General features: G+C 38.8%; 2 protein-coding genes across 2 annotated transcripts in view; one reads left to right on the plus strand and one right to left on the minus strand.

The window, feature by feature from the left end:
* The window catches only part of PPP2R3B (protein phosphatase 2 regulatory subunit B''beta), a gene marked incomplete at its 5' end in the record, with an annotated part of 36,070 nt that extends 21,392 nt beyond the window's left edge, over nt 1-14,678 (plus strand). The window contains 8 exons of the mRNA XM_082492151.1: nt 579-665; nt 1,086-1,242; nt 3,201-3,249; nt 4,522-4,611; nt 5,312-5,487; nt 8,734-8,852; nt 8,942-9,048; nt 13,234-14,678. Of these exons, the coding sequence (XP_082348277.1) occupies nt 579-665; nt 1,086-1,242; nt 3,201-3,249; nt 4,522-4,611; nt 5,312-5,487; nt 8,734-8,852; nt 8,942-9,048; nt 13,234-13,378 (930 nt within the window). The 3' untranslated portion in view covers nt 13,379-14,678. The remainder of the gene's footprint in view (nt 1-578; nt 666-1,085; nt 1,243-3,200; nt 3,250-4,521; nt 4,612-5,311; nt 5,488-8,733; nt 8,853-8,941; nt 9,049-13,233) is intronic.
* A 1,061-nt stretch (nt 14,679-15,739) lies between these two features.
* Nucleotides 15,740-21,906, minus strand: part of LOC309677308 (cohesin subunit SA-2-like) — a 62,969-nt gene continuing 56,802 nt past the window's right edge. Inside the window, exons 29-32 of the mRNA XM_082490091.1 lie at nt 20,949-21,139; nt 19,760-19,934; nt 18,632-18,725; nt 15,740-16,803 (exon numbers count right to left, since the gene is read on the minus strand). Of these exons, the coding sequence (XP_082346217.1) occupies nt 16,795-16,803; nt 18,632-18,725; nt 19,760-19,934; nt 20,949-21,139 (469 nt within the window). The 3' untranslated portion in view covers nt 15,740-16,794. The remainder of the gene's footprint in view (nt 16,804-18,631; nt 18,726-19,759; nt 19,935-20,948; nt 21,140-21,906) is intronic.

A 21,906-nucleotide genomic window follows, 5' to 3' on the forward strand; every position in this document is an offset into this window, starting at 1 on the left:
AACTTTAAATAGAATAAAATTAAATGGGGGAAAATGTATTTTCCATGCACTTGCAGGAAGTGTTTCTGTTAGATGTTGAGTTGTTATATTTGCAGACTTCAGAAGTAGCAGCATCCCCTATACTCTGATCCTTAAACAGTCCCAATTCTATTTCTGTAACTTCATATATGAAGTAAAATATTATTCCAGTACATATAAGTCTTTAAATCTGAAGTAATGAGATATATCAATAGGCTTATTAGATGATATCCTGTAGATCTGGAAGACAGGGAGGCAGTGAAATTGCCAATAGACATGTTCTGGATAGCATACAAGTATTCTGCAACTTTACTATGTGAGATAAGGGTACTGCAGCATTGAAATAAGACTTGTCAAGATGAGCTTAGATGCATATTTAGAAATGGTTTGGTAATACAATGTAAGAGAAGCATCAACCTGCTAAGTAACGAGAAAAATAGAAATAGGGGAAAGATGGAGTTGTGTAATGCAGCTGACCTAAGACTTATCTTTGAGAAATATTTGGGAGGGTATTTAGTTAGCATACTTAAGATCACCTTTCCCTTTTCTGTTTCTTGCAGGTTATACAGAGAATATTTTATACAGTAAATAGGTCCTGGTCTGGGAAAATAACATGTAACGAGCTCAGGAAAAGCAACTTTTTGCAGGTACGTGATATCTAAAATTTTGCAAGACGGATGTTTCTACAAGTTTAAGAACTGCATTAACTAAATGCTTAAGGGAGTAACATAAGTAGCACTTGTTCCTTTTCCAAAAACTGGGGAAGGGTCAATTGCATTAATTCTCATATGCTAGAATATGTTTAAGTGTCACCATTTGTCTAAAGCAGTATAAATGCATATGTCATTAGCAGAAGTCTGGCTGATCTCATTCTTCTATGGACAAATTAGTTTTCTACCTTGTATATTCAGTCTTTGCTGTCATACTGCATGGTGTGCACTGTCTCTGAAGACAGAAGTTGTTCCACTGAAATAGCATTAGATATTAACTTGGTTATGAGAACTCAGATCATTCAACAAATGTCTTACAAATTCTTTAATGTGTTCTATTTATCCTTCTGATAATAGAATGTGGCATTATTGGAAGAGGAAGCTGATATTAACCAGCTGACAGAGTACTTCTCATATGAACATTTTTATGTTATCTATTGCAAATTTTGGGAGCTGGATACAGACCATGACCTCTATATTGATCGGAAGGATTTAGCTCGACATAATGATCATGGTATGACAAATAAAGCACCTTTGTTTACGTGTATTAAATGACCTGCAAGCTTTCAACTGAGGAAGTGGTTAACTGCCAAGGCCAGTGTTTGTGAGTCTGTTGGTATAGCTGATCCTGCTGACCAGTGAAATAAAGCAGGACAAGTCATCTGTGACACTGCTTTGTGTCCAGCTGTATGAAATTTGACGAAAATTCTGAATTTGAATTCTGATCTGGCAAAGAAGTAGAGGAGGAAATAAATTTGTAAGTGTGTAGGCTTGATCTAAAAAAAAAAAAAAATCATTTAAGTCTTGGTATATTTTAAATGGCTCCATTTGGTGGTTTTGGGTTGTTATCTTGGAAACAATCAATTTTACTTATATTATTCAAGTAGCGTGGCTCTTATGGTAAGGTAAGGAAAGAGTAGAAAAAGGCAAATATAAATTCAGGTACTCTGCTTATTTTAAAGTTTTGCTAACTCAGATGAAGTACATTTTGTTTTAATATTATTTAGCAGCTTTACATTTTCTGCATTCACAATATGCAATGACTGTGATTCTGTAGTCTTGCATACTTGGACCTATTTTAAATATTCTTTTAGCTTGTATGGAACTGTTGAGTGTGTTTTTTGGATGCTTTGTGTCCGTTGTCATCTTAAAAACATTCCCTTCAGGACTGGAAAGCTTACTTAAGCGCAAAGTGATTATGGAATATTATCCCACATAGGGGATAAAAGGAATAAAACACAATTCTCATTGATTGCTTCTAAAAACTCGCCCACTGAAGTCTGAGTATGCTTTAGGACACTGAGGAAGGAAAGCTTCTTTCATTTGAGAGGTTGCTCTGCTGAGTTAGTACACTATAGAAAGGAAGCAGAACTGATACCATGCCACTTGCAATATAGTTTTGCATCCTTTAAACCATGGAATATTGGTTCAAGCTTAACAGCAGCTGCTGCTTAATGAAAACTAGATTAAATAAGAGCATAAAAAGGATATGATAACCAAACTTAAATTTCTATTTTTTGCATGTCAGAATGAGATAATAGTTTCATAAATCCCTTCCTTTCGTACTGTCCCTGGTCTAAAATTGGGCTAGATCAAACACTTAATGTAGTAAGAAAAATATAAAAGTATGTAGCTGTTGAGAAGATTTTGAACAGCTTCAGTGTTTCAAAAGTAGGTAAGAAGCAGCAGCACATACGTCTGGGAAAAAATTTACTATCCTGCAGTTCTTGGGATAAATATTAAGCAGGGACCAGTGTCCTTACTAGAATAATACAATGTTAGCATCACCATAAGTACATAAAACAGATGAACTGTTCTAATGGTTAACCATCTGCTTTACTTATCAGTATTTCTACAATGCTGAAAAAATATTTCAGAGCTAGAATGAGAAGTAATTCTTCTGTGATAATAGTATCATGTGCTGCTTTGGGTACCATCCACAAATTGTTCAGGATAAATTGAATATTGAGCTAGTGCTCAGTTAAGACATGTCTTTAAAAATCCCTGAAATGGTTTCAAAATTAGAAGCATGGCTCAGAACCATGCCAGAAATAGAGCCATGTCAGAATCAGTTAGGTATGTTTGTTAGGTATGTTCATTATGTATTAACGTGCCAATTCTGTTTTGGCTCTTTGACAAAACCAAGGTCAAGGTAATGGCACTTGAAAACATGATTTACTTGTCAAAAAACTGGTAAATGCTATTTTGCTAGTCAGTCAATTTCATTATTTTTATTATGCTACTATTTCTGCATCAAGCCTGAATTCAAGGCTGGTTGGTTCTATCTTTGTTTTGGAGACTTTGTGTTAAGTGATCTTCTCCAAGAGAACTCAAAGGGATTAATGAGTGCTACACTTGATCTTTCTCATGGATCTGTATATATAAGAGGTTTCCAATAAACTCTTCAACTAGACAATACAAAGCAAAAATAACTTGTATATAATTGACAGTATTTTAAACCTTTATTCACAGCAATATCAAATAGGATGATCGAGAGGATCTTCTCAGGAGCAGTAACAAGGTATTTATTCTATATGCTGAACTAAATCAAAATTAATATTTATATATTTGCTTGTTAAATTCAATGTGACATTCCCAAGGAAATGCCTTCCCCTTGAAATGCAACAGTGAAGTTCAAGAGTACTGGAGTAATCCTGGAACCTTTGGCCCAGTCCAAATTCTTTACTTTTCTTTCTTTACCTGAATTGAACACTCACTATAGGATATTGTATGGTTTAGCAGGGATGGGAATGAGGAAGGAAAGAAAGTTTGGCATGATTATTTTTCTATCCCTCAAACCTGTACAATTTTTCAAAAAGAATTGGGCATTTCGGTACTGCTTGTAAAATCAGTGCTTGTTACACAAATGCCTCCAGTGGAGTTAATTCACATTTTTGACAGTCATTCTTCATTGTCCCCACTTGGATTGACTTACTCTTTTATAGTTATGGCATTTAACTCATTTTTGAAACATTTTGCTAGCACAATTTCTGCAGCTAGAAAGTGACCGATAAACAGAAATGACATAACAAAAGCTGAAATGAGTAAAACGATGCTTGACAGGCATATGTCTAGAGCTTACTCCTTTATGCAAGTTTTTTAGGTGAGACAAAACATACATCATATTTTTCTAGACATCTTGAGGATAAAACAGCAAAAGGGGGGTTTAGGAATGAAATGTAATGTGTTTAGGAGCTGCCTACCTGACTTTTTACTAAAAAGCTTGACCATGTGTCTTCAGAAAGTATTTGGATATTGTGTTATGTGGTGCAAGAGTAGGAACAGCTATGTTCTTGCCACAAACGCTCACTTCCTGAATGTTTTTATTTCATTTTTATCTTCATATTTCCATTCCAACACTTCTAGTGAGTGTACAGCTGTACAGCTTTAAGTTCTTATCACTTTACCTGAATAGAAATTCTAAAAAGCATTTGTGGTTGTATATCATATATTTTTAAAAATGAATTGAAATATCTTTTCTGTTAACAATTAAGCCACCTGTACTGCTGCCCAGGAAGGAAAGCTGTAAGTCCTTCTGGACAAAGTGCTGCCTTCCTCTTCCAGCTGCTACCTCCCTCTTTAAATACCCATTGCAGTAGAAACAGAACCGAGCACACAAGCTCCTTATCCTGAATGATCAAAGTAGTCTGTGACAAGTCACCTTAGGAACACTGCATCTTTTAGGAGGATAAATAAACTGTTAATTGCACCAAGGAAGATAATCCTTAATTTTGATTAGTAAAAGCTAGGTCTGTTAAAATAAACTTTGTCTTTTCCCTCATTTGCCTTCAAGAGGTAGGAAAGCACAAAAAGATGGAAAAATTAGCTATGCTGATTTTGTCTGGTTTCTGATATCTGAAGAGGACAAGAAGACACCAACTAGGTAAGAAGAAATTTATGTTTTAACAGAAATAAAAACAGACTTGGTTTTCCAGTTTTTAAATAGGAACCACTGATGCTCAGCTGGAGCTATAATGGAAGAAGCTAAACGATAAAAACATGAGTGGAAAACTGGCCCAGTTTGTTGCATCATTCTTATTTATCAGTGTCTCCTGTTGTTGCTGCTGTAAAAGTCTATTTTAATGACTTTTAAGAGGCTAATTGGCCTACTTACAGACAGGGTCATAGATAAAGGAAATTGCACTTGTTTCATGATGCCAGTGATTTTGGGAAACTATACAGCTAGTATTAGCTGTAGGATATTGATAAGAAACCTGTTGCAAGATATGTCACTGGCTTGTTCAATATGAAAAAAGAACTTGGGTTTTGATGCACAATTCATTTTTTTTTTTTTATTGGCTTACTAGAGATTTTGTGTAAAGCCACATGTTTCAGTCATTTCTGCCTCACCCACTCACAATGAAGTGAGTTTTCAAATGCAGTAATGTATGGCATATCAAATACCAGAAACTCTTACCACAGTAGATGTTGTTTAATGACTTCCTATAGCATTATGGAATATAGTCTTAAGTCTAGTTTTGCATTTGTAAGTAGTATAGGTTTTAAAAGAAGCAATATAAAGTCTTAAAGTTCTGTATTAAGTTTGTGTAAACAGTTCTTTGCTATTAATTACTGAATTTCAGCATTGAATACTGGTTTCGCTGCATGGATCTTGATGGGGATGGTGCCTTGTCTATGTATGAATTGGAGTATTTTTATGAAGAACAGTGCCAAAAATTAGATAACATGGCCATAGAACCTTTGCCATTTGAAGATTGTTTGTGCCAGATGCTGGATCTCGTGAAGCCACAATATGAAGGTAATAAAATCCTTTTCCATCTCTAACTTCTGTTTCTCTGGATTAGGAGTTAGTGCACCCTAAAGAGCACTCAGTTGTTGGTCATACAAAGAATATGCCTTTAGGTTGTCTTTTCTCTAAAGTTGGTTAGGGCTTATTAATCGAATGGCCTTCCATCGGCAGGCAGGCCTAAAATGTAATATGCTACTTTAAAAGTCCTTGTAGGCTTTTATTTTGGTTTTGTAGCCATGTTTAGTTTTAAATGAAATCTTGTCACTATCTGGCTGAGGTGATGCTCTCAAGAAAAGCTCTTGACTGTTCTGTTCACTTGCCTCTTACCTGTTCCAGTACTCATTTAACTGAGGTTTCTTCAGAGGGAACAGTGTTGGTCTCTGTAGATCAATAATGACTTATTTTAGGTTAGAAGCCTGAGCTGCCCTTAGGAAATCCACGTCAATGGGCTTAAAAATAACGGAATTCTGAACTGTTCTTAGTTTTTGGCTATTTTCTACATTCATTTGAACCTTCATAGATATACATTCTACCCTCCTGCATATGACGTATATGATCTTTAGCTGGTGAAACTTCAGTTTACGTTTTACACCTGAAAAAAAAAAAAACTTATGAAGTAAGCATGATGCTCCCTTCATATTTACTTCTGTGCTGCTCAATACTAAAAATATTTTTCCATGCCTTGGTAAACATATTACTGTGGTGTTGAAGAGTGATATCTTGCATGTTCACGGCCTCTACCTCTGTGCTGTTTCTGATATTTGTCTCACAAGTTGATAAAACTGTTGTAGCCTTGACGGATTAGTCTTCAGGGCTTTGTTGAACTCAACACAACCAAGGTCAGCCTGTATTGAGACATTAAGTTTAAACACTTGACCACAGTATGCACTAATAAACCTTATTATGGCTATACATTTTAATGTGAATTTCAGTGTGTAAAAGGACGTGGCCTACAGTAGTCTGGTTGCTATTATTGTACAGACTGCATTGCAATAACTTACCCGTTTGCTTTTGAATTGTTTGATAGGAGTAGCAACCTCTATCACATATACTAATGCTTGCTATTTTTTATGGTAAAAGAAAATTGACCATCTTATTTAATGCTTTTGTTTAGCAAATGTAATGTGTTAGTGTTTCACAATTCGACGCTTCTAGATAAAGCACTGAGTTTTTCCTACTTGAATTTCAAGTATCCCTTTAGTTGATTGTTTAAGAGGGTGGTTCTGTTTACTGTCTATACAATTATGGTCAGATAATCAATTAATAATGGTTTTGCTTATTGCCTACCTTCTTTCTAGTATTAAGAATATTTAAATTACAAGAAACAATTTTATTTTAACAAGGCAGTTGTCTTTGAGACATGATTTTTTTGCATGCTAAGGGAATTGGCACAGCTCAAAACTAGAACTTAAAGCTTCATATTCTTATTTAAATCAAGTTAAAATGGATTTGCTAGGTGAAAACACATTTCTAAAGGCAGATAAAATTTTAAATAAAAAAGCAGTAATAAGTATGTTTTGGCTAGAAGCTCAATCCTAGATATCAGTGGAATGAAGCCTTAGATTGACATTGTATGGGGTGTGGGTTGTGTTTAAAATTAAGCAAAGCAAGCTCTGAGGAACACGCTTATGTTATATGGTTGCCTACAATAACCTCCCAAACTTAGGGGTTCTCTTCCAGTCTTGTACATTATGCTTCTGAAAGGCAGACATTTTCAATAACGCTTCTGTTCTGCATTTCAAATGAAACAAGATTGATGTATCTGTTCTATATCATGAAGATGATAAAAGGAGGCTGTGAAACACAACCAAGATGAGAGTTATTTAGGGGAAAAAAAAAATGAAAGCCAATTGTGAAGGGTCGATGGGGCTTTTATAAAAATTGAGTGACATTTAAAAGGTGGATTAAGAAAACATTGTTCTGTTCTCCTAACACAAAAACTAGCAGCATAAAATGACAGTTCACTGGGTAGATTTGAAGCAAAAGAAGGTGCTTTCATACAGTAAGGCTAAACTGTGATACAGTTTGCTACAGGATGCTCTGTGTACCAAAAAGCAAATTCCTTAATTTGTGGACACCTGAATGAATTATCTCAATTTCATTCTTTTTTTGTTAGTCTTTGAGAGACAATGGTAGGCATCAACATGAGTGTTACGTGTCTAAGCTCCCCTTTGCAATAAATGGTAACTGGAGAGCAAATCAACCAACCAAATATAGGTGTCTAACTTAAATTGGGAGCTTATATAACTAAGATTCAAATCAGTTGCTTGGTTGTGGAGAGTTGCTGCCACTTGAGATGGCCCAATACATCAGACATCTGTGTGGGTCTGACAGATATGACACAGGTGCCATGAGAGATTGGTGTCGTGCTGGAGCATCAGCTATAAGCCAGGCAGAACACATTAAGGCACTTCAGATGGCGACAAACAGAAGTGTGGCAACCACTTCCAAATGGGATTCAGATTTGGCTTCCCTCTGATGTCCTTCAGTTACACTTTGTTAGAAGCTGGGGTAGTACGCTGAGGAAATACTGATCTAAGTTTGGCTTTTATTGAACTCTTCCATAAGGTCTGCAGTTAGCCCCTCTGGCAACAGAAGACTGGCCATATTTAAGGTGAATCAATAAAGAGGAGTTTCAAGGATAGTTGTCTGTCTTTTCTTGTATGTCGGGATTTTTTCAGTCTTTCTGCAGAAGCTTAATACTCAACTTTGAAATGAGGTAACATTTCTGAGCAAGCTGACAAATACTTCTAACACTTAACAGATCCATTGTATCACCCTATAAAGTAGCACTCTATAAAAAAACAACAAGCAAAACACCTCTGAGCATTTAGCTTTCTTCTCAAGCAGTAAATATTGATCAGGCTACACAAATGTGGCGAAGTAGTCTCTATGAGAAATTCATTTGTATAGTCATACAGTGTCATCTCTGTCACACATTTTTCTACTCAAGTCAGGGAAGAAAAAGGGCCGCTGCCAGAGGATGTTCCTACCTGCTACCCAAGCACTTCTTGGGAAGCAATAGCTAGCTCACTGGAGAATTCTGTCTCTTGAGGAAGCTTAGAAGTTTTGTCCGCTTTGAAGGACAATTCCCTCCATGTGTATTCCATCTGTTGACTTCTCTCCCATCGCACTGAACACCAGTGACAAATGTTCTTGAGCATAATGGTGACTTAACTTTTGAATAATGTTCCTCCTCTTTGGAGAAAGGATAACTTCAGCTCTAAACGTCTTATCTCGTAATCCTCTTTACAGGAAAAATTACTCTGCATGATTTAAAGCGATGTAAGTTGACAAATGTGTTCTTTGATACTTTTTTCAACATTGAGAAGTATCTTGACCATGAACAGAAGGATCAGTTTTCTATGTTGCGGGTGAGTATGAAACTTTAAAATTCTTTTTAGCTATGTGTTTAACAATTACTATATTGTTGTATAACTTGCAATGTGATGTGATTGTTTAGGATGGTGAAGGTGAAAGCCAAGAGATCTCTGACTGGGAGAAGTATGCTGCTGAGGAGTATGATATCTTGGTGGCAGAAGAGGCAGCAAGTGACCAGTGGAATGACGGGTAAGAATGTAGCAGCAGGAGGGTTGGTATGAATCCTTTCTACTAATGTAGAGCCTCACCATCGCTATCATCCTTGATGCTATTTTTATAGAACGCTGCTGTTTGTTGTGTTTAGCTGTGTGCTCTGTGAGGGAGACAGAACCTTCCTTGTATCTCAAATTAAATATTCCTTGACAGTTTGTGATCGCATCAGTTTTGTCAAAAAAAGATCCTACTTCAAATTTTGGGAGAAAATAAGATTAGAAAAAGCTTCAACTTTAAACAAAATACAACATTAATTTTTGTAGCTCAATGTTAAATGAACAAAGAGCTTCATTAAAAGCTTTTAGGAGGAAAAAATTCTCGCTTCTGAACTCAATTACATCAGCTTAGAAGTATTTTCTCACAGTACTCTAAGAGTAAATAAAACAATAAATCTTGCTGTTTCAAAATCACTCCTTTACTTTTGCTATGTAGCTTCCAGAGACTCTTGGAATCCAAAGTCCCAAATTTGCCATTCATTGTTTTCATTACTTGAAAAGATAAGGAAAACAAATGCAAATTTAACTTGTTTTAGGCCTTAAGTTGATGGACCCATCTAAAGAAAACACGTTTTCCTGCACGTCCTTTCCATTTTAAAATGTTTCTAATTCTTGCCAAGTGTTTAGAGAATGACTAGCTCGATATTTAAGAGACTGATTTAAAACCTGAGAAAGCAAAATCCTTGTAACACATTGGTTTCAAGAAACTTCATAAAAGAAAGCTTATGAGGGAAGAAAGAGGGGAGGGGGAGAATTGTTATCGTTACCCAGCCTCTTCAGCCTTAAGGGAGATCATATTCATAACTCTTCATGGAATCCTCCCCTAGAATTGATAATTATTACAGAATTAACAAGCCAAAAATATAACTGAAGCTTTATTACTGTCCATTACTAAACATTCAGTGTTTTTATCTTCTTTAAACCCTTAAGGTCATAGGCTAAGTTTGGGAAAGGTATAGAATAGATATGAACACTTTTGACATTTGTTTGAGACACTGTAATGCTGAGTATAATAGCTTAAATTTGATGGATCGGAGAAAAGAAACTGCTACGGTCTGGCTGTGAAATGTTATTTATTTATAACTCGGCTGACAAAACTAGTGGGATTCTTATAAACCAGTGAGGAATTTGAATTTTTGGCCCACTGTTTTAGAATACCCTTCTAAAATTAACATGTATAAACCCTCAGGAGTCAAAATTTTAAGAAGTTCCTGGTGGACTTATGCTGCTCCTGAGGATAAGACTGGCTCCTACAGTGTCTGCCGTCATCTCAGTCTCTGTCAGAGAGGCCCTCTTAATATAACACAGTAAATCAGCAGGTCAACCTGAGAGCCCAGGCTTGAGACAGAAATGAGTAGCATTTAGGAGCCTTGAGGTACTGTTGAATCTGAACATCTTAAATCTTAACTAGAACCACTTTCTCAAATGTTTTACACCTTTGTTGTTTTAGCCTTGTTTTCTTTCTCTTCTGCTAGTCTGTTTACTTCTATCAGTGTGTGTCTCTGTTCTAAAATTCCGCTGCTGTTCTGACAGCGTTTTCTAGAATTTGAGTGATAAGCCCATTTTGCCCACTTTCAGATACAAAGCTGTGAAATTTGGTTGGCTTTTGACTAAATTTTTCTCACTCACCTGAGAGTTGATAGTTAAATGCAGATTTCCTGGACTCCATTAAGATCCTATTATTCTGTCTTACAGCTCTTAAAGCCTCTTATAGCTTTGCTGTGGAGAAACCCTGAGAAACTAGTTCTTTTCTCAGCTGAGAAATAGTGAGGGCTGAGGTATGCTATATGGTCTGTTTAAAGCTAATCCTTTAGCTGGACTGTCAAGGAAGGATTTCATCTGGTCCTCTAGTGTTCTGTGGTGAGACCCCATACAGGTCTGTGTCCTGAAACTCATTGGAGGCGAAATATCCTTTTGATATTAGTAGTAAGGGACCTGCATGTCAGGAAGTCAGGTTACTCTCTGCTGATGATTAAGGGTTTGAAATTGCTGGGTGGTTGCAGACCAGTGTAATTTTATAGAGCTCTAAGGTAATGTTTAGGCACAACTTTACTCAGAAGTGCAAGCAGGATATAAAGAAAGAGCCTCAAGGTGCTTTTATTCAGGCTCAGTTATGGGCTCCTAGACTGCTGCTGTTTCTCTGAGCTGGAGCATCTCTGATTACTGTTTAGACTAAATTGTTTTATTTTTATGTATTTCCCACTCCCAGCCCCCATCCCCCTGAGATGTCTGCTCTTGGTGAAGATAAAATCGGCAAAATTTGCAGCCAATGTTCTTGGGGTCCGATCACTTCTGTTCTTTTCCACCAAAAATGTATGCAAGGTGTACCTGAAACCATGGTTCTATGGCTTTACACGTAAAGTGGACAAAATAGAAACTAAAATACAGAATGTTTTTCAAGTTAAACTTTCATATTATATTGAAAAAATTACCTTAAATTTTCACTCTTAAGTAAACTTCTAACATGTCTCAGACACTTAGTTTTTCAGGTACTTCCATGAAATTTGTTCTCTCATGATATAGGCATGATCTTCTTTATATGTCCATGCAATTACAGCTTAATTAATACAAAGATTATTGTGGAACTTAAGGTATGTAAAGCAGAATCCTATTAACTCTAAAACTTGGAAAAAAAAAAAAAAAAAAAGGCACCTTCACTGTGTAAATACACTCCTTAAGGAAAACCAGTGTTGATATAAGAATAACATAGTGGAGTACGCTGGGATATGGAGCAGAGAAGATGCTAAAATGTCCAGTTTCTCGTTTCTTTTGAGCCTGCTGCTTCTACACTCAAGCAACTCTTTGATTGTAGGTTGCCTCTGCTTCTGGCATTAGCAGATTTGTCACAGATCTTGTAGGAAAAAAGAAACCCTGACAATTAAAGAAAAACAGTGCATCCTATGGAAACACAGCCCAAAATTTTATGTATTTTATTTAATTACTTTGTTTTCCTAGTTAGGTTTGATGCATAGGCCATAGCTTAAGTATTGGCCCTCCACACAAATGGATAAAAACTCTTATCCAAGTGTTCCTCAAGTTTTGCTGCTTTGTTTCCTTGGAGTATAGTTTGTAATGCTCACTGTCTCCATTAACTACCAGTTCATAATTTGTCAAAGTATTTTGAGTGTCATATACACAACCATATGTAAGAGGTATTTGGATTGACTAAGATAACAAGTATCATGCTTCATCTTACTGATTTCTGCCTATCCTTGTATCAGAAGCCTGTAAAGACTGTTGCATTTAAAGTGCTTAATTAAGATATTTAATATTTTTTTTTTTATAAAGAGCAAAGTTGGGATATCTTCCAAATTGTTTCTCAAATAAGCAACTGAATCTAAGCTCATTCTTTGCCTAGTTTTGTTAAGTAGACAGAAATGGTTGTGTGCTGAGATGAGATTCAGTAGCACTTGGGCAGATGTGCCTGAACCTGAGTCAGCCTAGCCCAGGAAATGGTCAGTTCTTTAATCTGACATCAGAGATTCACATTTAACGTCTTTAAATGTCTATTCATTACAGATTGATCCCACCTAAACAGTGCTGAAGCAGATCTTTTTTTACATATCAGCCTTCACCGACTTGAGTTAGTTAAACATTACATTTCATTATCCATCTGTTCATTTTCATCAGCAGCTGGAGGTTATCAGTAATTTCTCATTAAACAATTGGTTTCTGCTTTCTAGCATCTGCTTTAAGTACAGCTGGTTGCTATCAATTCCTTGTGCTTATGTGCATTTTAATAACACTTTCAGTATTCTTTCTCTTTTGTTGTATCTGCTACAGGTGTAGTTTGTTCTACCTAATACAGCATCATTTTGGCTTTCTTGAAAAGAACTGGAAGGGTCTCTGTCAAGCACTGAAGTCTTGCATGTGACCATTTCTAACTTAGGAGTAGTCCACTAGAGCAGTACGTGCTTTGAATCCTTTCAGTAAAGCTGCGTATCTTACTAATAACATCCCACGTGATGGGAGAGAGTAAGCTAGCTTAAATTTAAGTAATTGTGGCAGAAACCTAGTGCTGCTTCTGCTTACAGGTTTCTTTACTGTAAATATAAAATATTGGAAATCTATGTTCTTCCTGCAGGTGCCTTGTTAGTATTCTAACATTTGGGCACTTCCCAACATGGCAAGACTCCCTACATTTTCTTTTTTTGCCCGCTCCTAGGTATGAAGCAGAGCCGAATCCTGTAGACCATCAGAAGGCCAATGTCCTAAAGTATCAAATGGAAAAAAGACCATTTTTTGAAATGCCTTCCCACCTGGCTGATGTAGACTTGGATGAATATGACTATGAAGAGGACTTTGAGTAGCAGTGACTTCTGGTCAACACTTGCAGAAGAGAAGGGACAGTCTGCAGCAGGTCTGCTATGCGCCTATACGTTTCAGTGGGGTTTGTTTCCAGAAAGTCAGCTTAGTTTTGTGCTAAAAATATTTAATCACTACACTACCTTTTAAATAAAAGAAGCGCATTTGTATGGAATGATGAAACTTTTTGTATTTATTCAATAGTCTATAGTTTGTAAAATAGATTAAAATATTTATTTACAGATGTTGCATAATTTCTTTTTGGAAGAATAACAATATTTGACTTTAGAGAAAAGTAATCTACTGTTTTTAAGAGAACTGTGTAATTAGCTCTAAGCTGATGTGTGGTGCACTGACCATCTCCATCCCATATGTGAACAGGTGTTCCTGTCCTGCTATGGGAGGTAAGGAGACAATTTATACCTGGCCCACAATGCTTATATGCTCATAGACAGCCCTAGGGGTTTTACGCCTTGGCAAGGAAGAGACATGACTGTGAGTGCATGATTCAGCTCTCAATTAGAAGTAGTTTCATTTGACAAGCTGAGCATATTAGTGCACAAGGAAAAGCGAACGCCTGAGACAAGTTGCTTCTCTTCTCTGTGTAGTCCTCGTTTGCCCCAACTTTAATTTTGCTTGCCCTTTTAAACTTCAGTCTTTTCATCAATGTTCATTCTACGAAGATTATTTAATAATGAAGTCTGGTTTTGTGTTCATACTTGATCCAAAATGAGTGTTAATTCATGTAGAAGGAACCAATTTTTTTTAAAATCCTCTGTATAAGTGTTACTTGATCAGTGATGTGCACTAATTTGTTGTGGGCATTCAGTGCTTTTGTGTGTCCCCCCCTTCAGTTGTTTGCTATTGACACATTCCATGGATATTCATCAGTGTCACAGCAGCTTGAAATTGTTGCCTCACTCTTACTGTTAAACAGATTTTGTTGGGGAAAAAAAAATATGTACAAAAAGATGTAAGTTATTTTTTGGTTGCAGTGTAGATCTGTTAAAATGTTTTAAAATCATGTTTGTATTTTCAAATAAAGATTTTCATACATGTAACAACAGTTCTAATTATGTTATGTATTGCAACTTATTACTATTAAAGAACCATTTAAGATGGGATTGGTATGCATGTATGCAATCTGGTTGGACAATTACACGAAGCTGCATATTCAAAGCAATTGAGCTCTAGCAGGTTTTTCTTTATCGGAAAGACAGTGTTGCTGAACAGCTGGAAGTGGCAGAGAGAACTCTGTCCCACTCAATTCATCCACCATCTGACACAGAGACTCACAAAACTGTGTCTTAAGTGATGCAACTCGTCACTAAGAGATGTTAGTGAACCTTACCAAGGAAAACCTCAAGTAATTTTAATACTATTCAAAGGATTTTTAAAAATAAAATCAGGGTTGATTATTCTGATTTTAATGGGCACTCATCAATGTCAAATTCCTCTAGCGTTGGTCAGGTACCTTTCACTACTTGCCCCCAGTTTGGAGGTTTTCAAGAGCGAAGATACACAGTGGATTTATGTTATGCTCTGTTCCCTAAAGTGCTGTGGTAAAGGAGGGCCAACTGGCTTTCTAGAAGATGATCCTGAACTTCTATTGGTGCTCAAGGGGTGGTGACTTTTCCCTACCTGAAACCCTTCAGCTGGAATCCCCCTTCTGAAAAAGGGGGTTTGTAAATGGGCAGGTTCAGGCAAGGGCTTTCTCATCAACAGTGACGTTTCTCCATCGGTGCAGGGTAGACCTCTACTGCAGAGCTTGTAGCTGTTGTTGCCACTTTGCATTTAATGAGATGCCTGTTAAATCCTGCTCCCTATTATACTTTTGATAACCAAATCCCTTTTTCCCTAAAGGATAGGCACAGCTCTAGTAGAGCAAATTATGGTGGTGTTGTGGAAGTGACTTTTGTGGCAACACCCAAACTCTAAGGATTACTGTACCTTCCCCCAGAAGGGTAATTCCCAGCCCTAGTCCTTTGTTATGAGGAATTAAAGCATCTGTGTGTTTGGGGTGGTCCCAGGTGTGTTTTCTTAGTCCAAGTCCAGTTGTATTCTGCCTACCTGGTGTGTTTAGGCCTAGAGCCACAAATCTAGATGGATGAGGGAAACGCCACTGTCATGACTGAAGTATGAGGAAGAACCCAGGTTGACCTGGGTGAGAATCAGCAGTTATCTTGCGGAGTGCTACCCCTCCCCTTGAATTAGCCTACTGCATGCTTAACTATGCAAAATGAAACAAAATGGTTTCACTATTGCCTGGGAGACATTCATGGCTTTCACTTCCATGTTTGTAGGAGCTCACTTCTGACTTTATTTAACAACAGGGCAAACTAGGCAGCCAGTAGCACCGACTGCTGGTTGACTTTCTCCAGATGTAGTGTGAGAATATCACTTGCACTTTCAGTACTAATGGATAGCAATGGTCATGTACTTTATTTTACACAGTTACAATCCAAAATATATACATATATATAAAATAAAGCTGATGGAGTAGTGACAAAGGGTCAGTGAAAGCAGCCAGCACTCCGCAGCCTACTGCCTCTGAAACATGCTTGGGTGAAGATAGCTAATTCTTAATGGAAAACCTGCTTTTGAAGGGCTGTGTTTACAGTCTATTTACATCATCTTTTTCAAGCTTTATATTTTCCAAGTAAATACCACATGATCACTGTGTAGGAAGGATTTCTTCCAGAGGAAAATACTCAGTCAACTGGTCTGCTGTTTCCTTCTTTGTTACTTAGAAGCCTTGATGCAAGTCTACTGGGACCATGTCCTGATCACCACAGAGCACTAACCACATCTCTGTAAGCACTGGAATTTAGAAATACTTTCAGACAATTTGATCCAGGTTTTCCACTTTACTGGCAGGAAAGGGCACTGCCAAGTCACCTGCCATTACTCAGCAGGTCACAGCATTCACAGCTGGGCCAGGCTCCTTTCTCCCCAGAGTCAGGTATAAGGAAACAAGTAGATATCCATTCTTGGTTATTGCAAATGGTAAAGAATACATCCAGCAGAATAGTGCCCCCGCGCTGATTTGAGCAAGCTTGTCTCATCTAGTTTACAGAGTCTTTGACCCGGTATTCGTCAATACTCTGGTTCCAATCCTTAGGTTGGGAACTGTTCCAAGACAGCATCAAGGACCAGGATGCAGTTCAGTAATGACATTCATAACTCCCACAACCTTAGAAGCACAACAGCCAAATCAGTGACACCACAAACAGCAATGTGGAGAAATCAGCCACAGTGCTAGTACCTAACTGGTTCTGAGTAGATGCCTACAGGCAGAGATTTGACTTGATCCATATCTCCTGCTGCCTTGGTTGATGCCATCACAACCCCATTTTCAGTTAAACAATTTGCAGAAAAAAAATGTAGTGTGTTCTTCACTTCTCTTTATCCTCTCAGCTTCTTAATTTTCCTATACCAGAAGAAAAAAGAGATTGTCAGTCTCATACTATCAAGAAAACATCATATAAGAGCACATAAGGAATCAGAATAAAAGCGTAGCCTCTAACCATTTAGCAGCTTGGCCATAGCTGGGTCATGGAAAGCACTATAGTTAGCTTCCACAAAAGGAAAGAAGCATTTCTATACCACAAGGAGCCCAGAAAAGGCACTACATGGAAATGCCACGTACTAGATGAGTGTTGTGTACTAGGTTTTGTGTATGGCTTCAATCTTGGTCCACAGATATAAATTCTTTTATTACCTATCTTCAACAGGAGCTGCTCCAAGCATACGGTGCAAACAAATAGTCTACATTTTAAAGAGCATTTTCCATGTCTGGAAGAAAAGGTAGAAGTCCCTTTTTCCTTCTAGTCCTCTTTAAAAAAAAAAAAAAAATAACAAACACTCAAATATGGAAAGAAACCATTTGTTCAACTTTACAGGAAAAACTCATTTAAAAAGTCAAAAATGAGACAAGGTCTTCAAATGTGGCTCTTAGATCCCAGATAACCAGAGCCAGTGGAAATAAAGGGGTTGCCTCAATCACTGCAAAAAAAACCTGTCTGCCGAACACCGGGTTTAAATTCTATTAGTGACAGGACAAGAGGTAACGGGCACAAACGAGTATAGGAAGTTCCACCTAAACATGAGGAGGAACTTCTTTACCTTGAGGGTGGTGAAGCACTGGAACAGGCTGCCCAGGGAGGTGGTGGAGTCTCCATCTCTGGAGACATTCAAAACCCACCTGGACGCGTTCCTGTGCAACCTGCTCTAAGGTGTCCCTGCTCTGGCAGGGGGGTTGGACTAGATGATCTCCAGAGGTCCCTTCCAACCCTATGATTCTATTAGAAGTTCAGAGAGGGGGAGAAAATACAGGGGAAAAACCTGAAGGAACCACTCAGCCCCTTGCAATGGCTGACACAGCAAACCCTTAAGAGGATGGAAGGGTTGTCATAGGCTGCAGCACAAGAAACCTCGTGGCCTCTTTATTATTTTTTTCCCCCTCTCAGTACAGTTACTGCTGCAAGACCTCCAGTGTCCTTGCACCCCACTGTCCCTAAGGGCTAGAAGTTCTTCCCTGCAGCAAGTATCCATTCCAGGGCTGAGCTGAGACCCAGGCAGACAGCTGCAGTTTTGCCAAACTATTATCTGATCCCAAAGGCAATCAGTGCCCACAAGACAACCCCCAGGCTATGCTGGCTACCACTCCAAGCCCACAACGTTTGCATGCTTCCCTTCAAATCCCCACCTGGGTTGGGGACAATTTAATCTCCCCACCAGCCTTGACTGGAAAAGGGCAAGAAACAAGGGACGCTCCAGCGAGAGCCCTGGGCTGACCAGTAATCAGACACATTCAGAGTCTTTTGATCTAAAGAGCACAACGCAAACGCCATTTTTGAAGCAGATATTCCCTGCAGGCCATGCAGCAATGCCATCTCTGCAATGTGTCAGTAACATGAAGCAACCACAGCAAATGGCTTTTAAGTAAAGAACTTCACAGTATGGGAAAAAAGGAAACGGGATCCTCCTCTTAACGCACCCTAGCTTTTGTTCAATGTACCTAAGGATGCCTAGATCCTGTAATAAGAATTGCCTTAAAAATGCAGATCAAGCTGAAAGGAGGAGACAAGAGCTGCAGCTAAAAAGGGAAGAGGGGAGAACCCCTTTTCTCAGCCTGGAAGGGGCCACAAAAGAGCAGCCCCTTTGCTGCTAGATGGGTACACATGAGATTCTGAACTCACATTCACCCATCTCAATGACAGCTGTCTTCAGAGCTGGAAAACCCAAGCCAGAATTACCTGGTCTGCACCAACCACATCAACATCGACATCTTCAATGACGTCTTCTGCTTGACACTCTTCTGAGACATCTTCTGTCTTAATCTCATCTTTGCTGAAAAAAAAAAAAAAAAGCTAAGTCTTGAGAAACTTTATAACAGGTTGCACGTTGCACAAGCGTGCTTAAGGCAGAGTACTTCACATATTAAGACCTGCTGCTGAGATGTCCACGTAAGGTAGCCAAAATTTCTGGCCCAGTATTTCCCAGGTATGAAAGAGGTTACGCTCTGAGGAATTTCCAATAAAGCAGTTCAGAAATAAAAGTTCATTTAAAAAGGGGCTGGATCCGTAATCAACTACATGTTTAATAAATGTTTGTTCTATTTTACTTGCATTCACCAGGTCCATTCAACCAGTGTCCCAAAACCTGGAAAAGCATGCATCTTTCTGGGATTTGTGTTTCATCCTTTAACTTACCAATATGGGAAATGGCACCTAACAACTCAATAAACTACATTTATTAAAGAAAAATATCCCAATTCAGCACTCCAAGTGCTTTACAGAGCTCAAAAGTAGACTCCAGACTCCCTATTTCTGCAATACCTCTCTTACATCCAAGTTCTGTGGGGTTTCACTCCGGTGCGTGTGCTCGCTGCACACAGACATGCACCTCTCTAAAAGAAAATCACCAGTTGCACAGTAGTTAATAGCAGATCTGCAGAGACACGAGTCCTCTTTCATTTCCAGAGAAGCAGAAAACACTCATCGTCAGGCTGTAGCAAACAGCCAGGGAGCAATCAACACCACAGCCCTCTAATCAGGACCAGAGACAAGAGAAGTGGGACAGGGAACCCTCCTCCTTCCTTGTCTTTTTCTCTGCACACTTGGTATTGGTCCAAGAAGGCACAGAAGCCCCGTGACAGTGAGGGACAATCAGGCTAAAGCAGCAAATGTAGGTATTGGATTGAGGAAACCAAAACTACAACCTGTCCTTGGAACATATCCCATAAGAAGGACAGGAGGGGCGCACACCCTCTGCCCTTTGCCCATGGAAGTCTTACAAAAAACAGAAGCAGAGGTGGAGAGAGAGAGACCCCAGCTGTTAATGCCAGGACAAGTGAAGGACTCTGTAAGACATAAAACTCTCACCAGTATCTTCTCCGCAGCCCTCCTGGACAAAGGAATGGCAAATGTTCCTGCAAGTGCATCTCTCGAGATTTTAGCCTCTTTCTGCTTTTCCCTGCTGCAGAGGCAAGCTGGGAAGCACGCTGCAGGTCTGGAGCTTTGCTTGCTGCTTCAATCTGGCTGGTTTCAGGCAAAGACCCTGGAACAGACAGTGAATAGACTCATTCTCCAGCCTCACTCTCAAAGGTCTTGAGATGGACAGTTCCAACATGTTCCCCGCAGCAGTGAAGCAACGAGGCCAAGCTCAAAGGGAGATTTGGAGCAAAGCATTCTTTAATTGAAGGAACCAGCTAAAAGCCACATAAAAGAAAATTCATTTACTTTGCCCACTGGTCATTTTTGCAATCTAGATTTATGATCTTGGCCCCGGTCCACAAGTGCTATCAGTACTGCTGAGTCTGTATAACCCTCAAGAAAGGAGGGCCTTTGGGACACAAAGGAACAAGCTTTCTGAAGGCAGGTCACTGAGAAAGGATGAGAAGGAAACTAAAGTACATTCTGGAAAATTTCCCTTTCCTCCACATACAACTGCACATGTCCATAGCACTTAGCATTATTACTGGCAATTGCTTTCATATTGGCTTTACTACATCTAAGTCCTATCATATCAAAGCAGTGAATACCTCATTATAGATTGGAAGCCCACGAGAGCTGCTCAGTCCGGGATCCATCCCACCTAACTATAACTGTTTAAGCTAGGAGTATAATCCTACAGGCTCCCTAGAAATTCAACAGTGAGAAAGACCCCAGAAGATTATTTGGTCCAGATCACCTGGGCTGAAGATCTGAATCAACTTCTGGAAATACCTCTCCTGTCTCAATTATCTACAGGGCCTAAAGCAACAATGCCCTTAACTTACCAGCTGAAAGCAATGAACCAAGTCTCAATGGCACAAACAAATGCCAGAGCTCAGTACAGAGCAGAACTCAAGATTATCTGAATTCAGCTCACTCAAAGTCTCCAGACCAACCTTACTGCTATTAAGTGATGAAGAGACCTTTAACAACAACAAAGCTGAAGGTGAAAGCCACAGTTCAAACTGGAATGTCCACAACATCCAACACGCTGTGGTACTGCTAATGCAAAGCAGGAAGTGCATTTTAACCGGGACAAAGCAAATACAGCTGATCCGGAACAGGGACATTTTCATACCATTAGACAATTTCCTTTTAAAAGAAGACACCTTAGATGTGCCCACAGGGGACCACTCTCCTGAACTGCCGAGGACAGAGCTCTCCTCATCTTCGTTTGCCAGTAAAGAGTTTCTGTACCAAATCAACGGCTGCCATTTGTCTCCTCTGCAAGGCAGTGGTTCTGCTATATACCTCTGTAAGTAAGCGTACCTGGAGAAGACCAAAAGCAAGCATAAGAAAACTCAGTATCTTTCCCCTCAATATTTAAGGAAGGTATTGCTAGAAAGGCATTTTCCCTTTACTCTCCAAAGGGGCAGAAAGAACTGTCAAAGAAAAAGAATGGGCATCTCTTTTCTCAGAAATATCTGACATCTCTGAAATGTCTAAATACATAAAATGCAAATGCCTTCAAAGCTGAAAGAGTGCTTGAATTTTAGAATTAGAAACAACACTAGATCCACAGGAATTACAGAATTACGTCAGTTTCTAGAAAGAACTTCCTGTGCAGGAAAAGTCTCTGCCAATTGCTGCTGCCAGGAGCAGTCTGAATGGAGCAGAGCTCTGTGAGGATGCACCCCTTCTCCTGGTGGCCATTCTCTGCAAAGGAGATCCCAGGTGAGAGATGCTCCCTGTGATTCTATAGTATAGCAGGTCAGGACATGGGGTATTTAGGCCATGAGTGCCTGTTTTGTCAAAATTTAAAAAAAAAAAAAAAACAAAAAAAAACCAACACCAAACAACCAATAAGACTACTTTTCTATACTATCATCTCAAACTCAATCCAATTCTCTCATGTTCCCAATAAAATTTAAAGTGCCTGCAAGAAGCAGTTAACAGCTCTGCAGTTATGACAACACACAGGATGTGGCAAGCATTGGTTCAAATCCCTGTTTTCTGCCTGATTCAATCCAGAGACTTGACACGGGGCCTCCCTGAATCCCAGGTGAAGCTGTCACCTTTCCTGGAGCAAAGAGGTC

The sequence above is a fragment of the Vanellus vanellus genome (assembly GCF_965231255.1).
Source record: "Vanellus vanellus genome assembly, chromosome: 1".
Classification (NCBI taxonomy): domain Eukaryota; kingdom Metazoa; phylum Chordata; class Aves; order Charadriiformes; family Charadriidae; genus Vanellus; species Vanellus vanellus.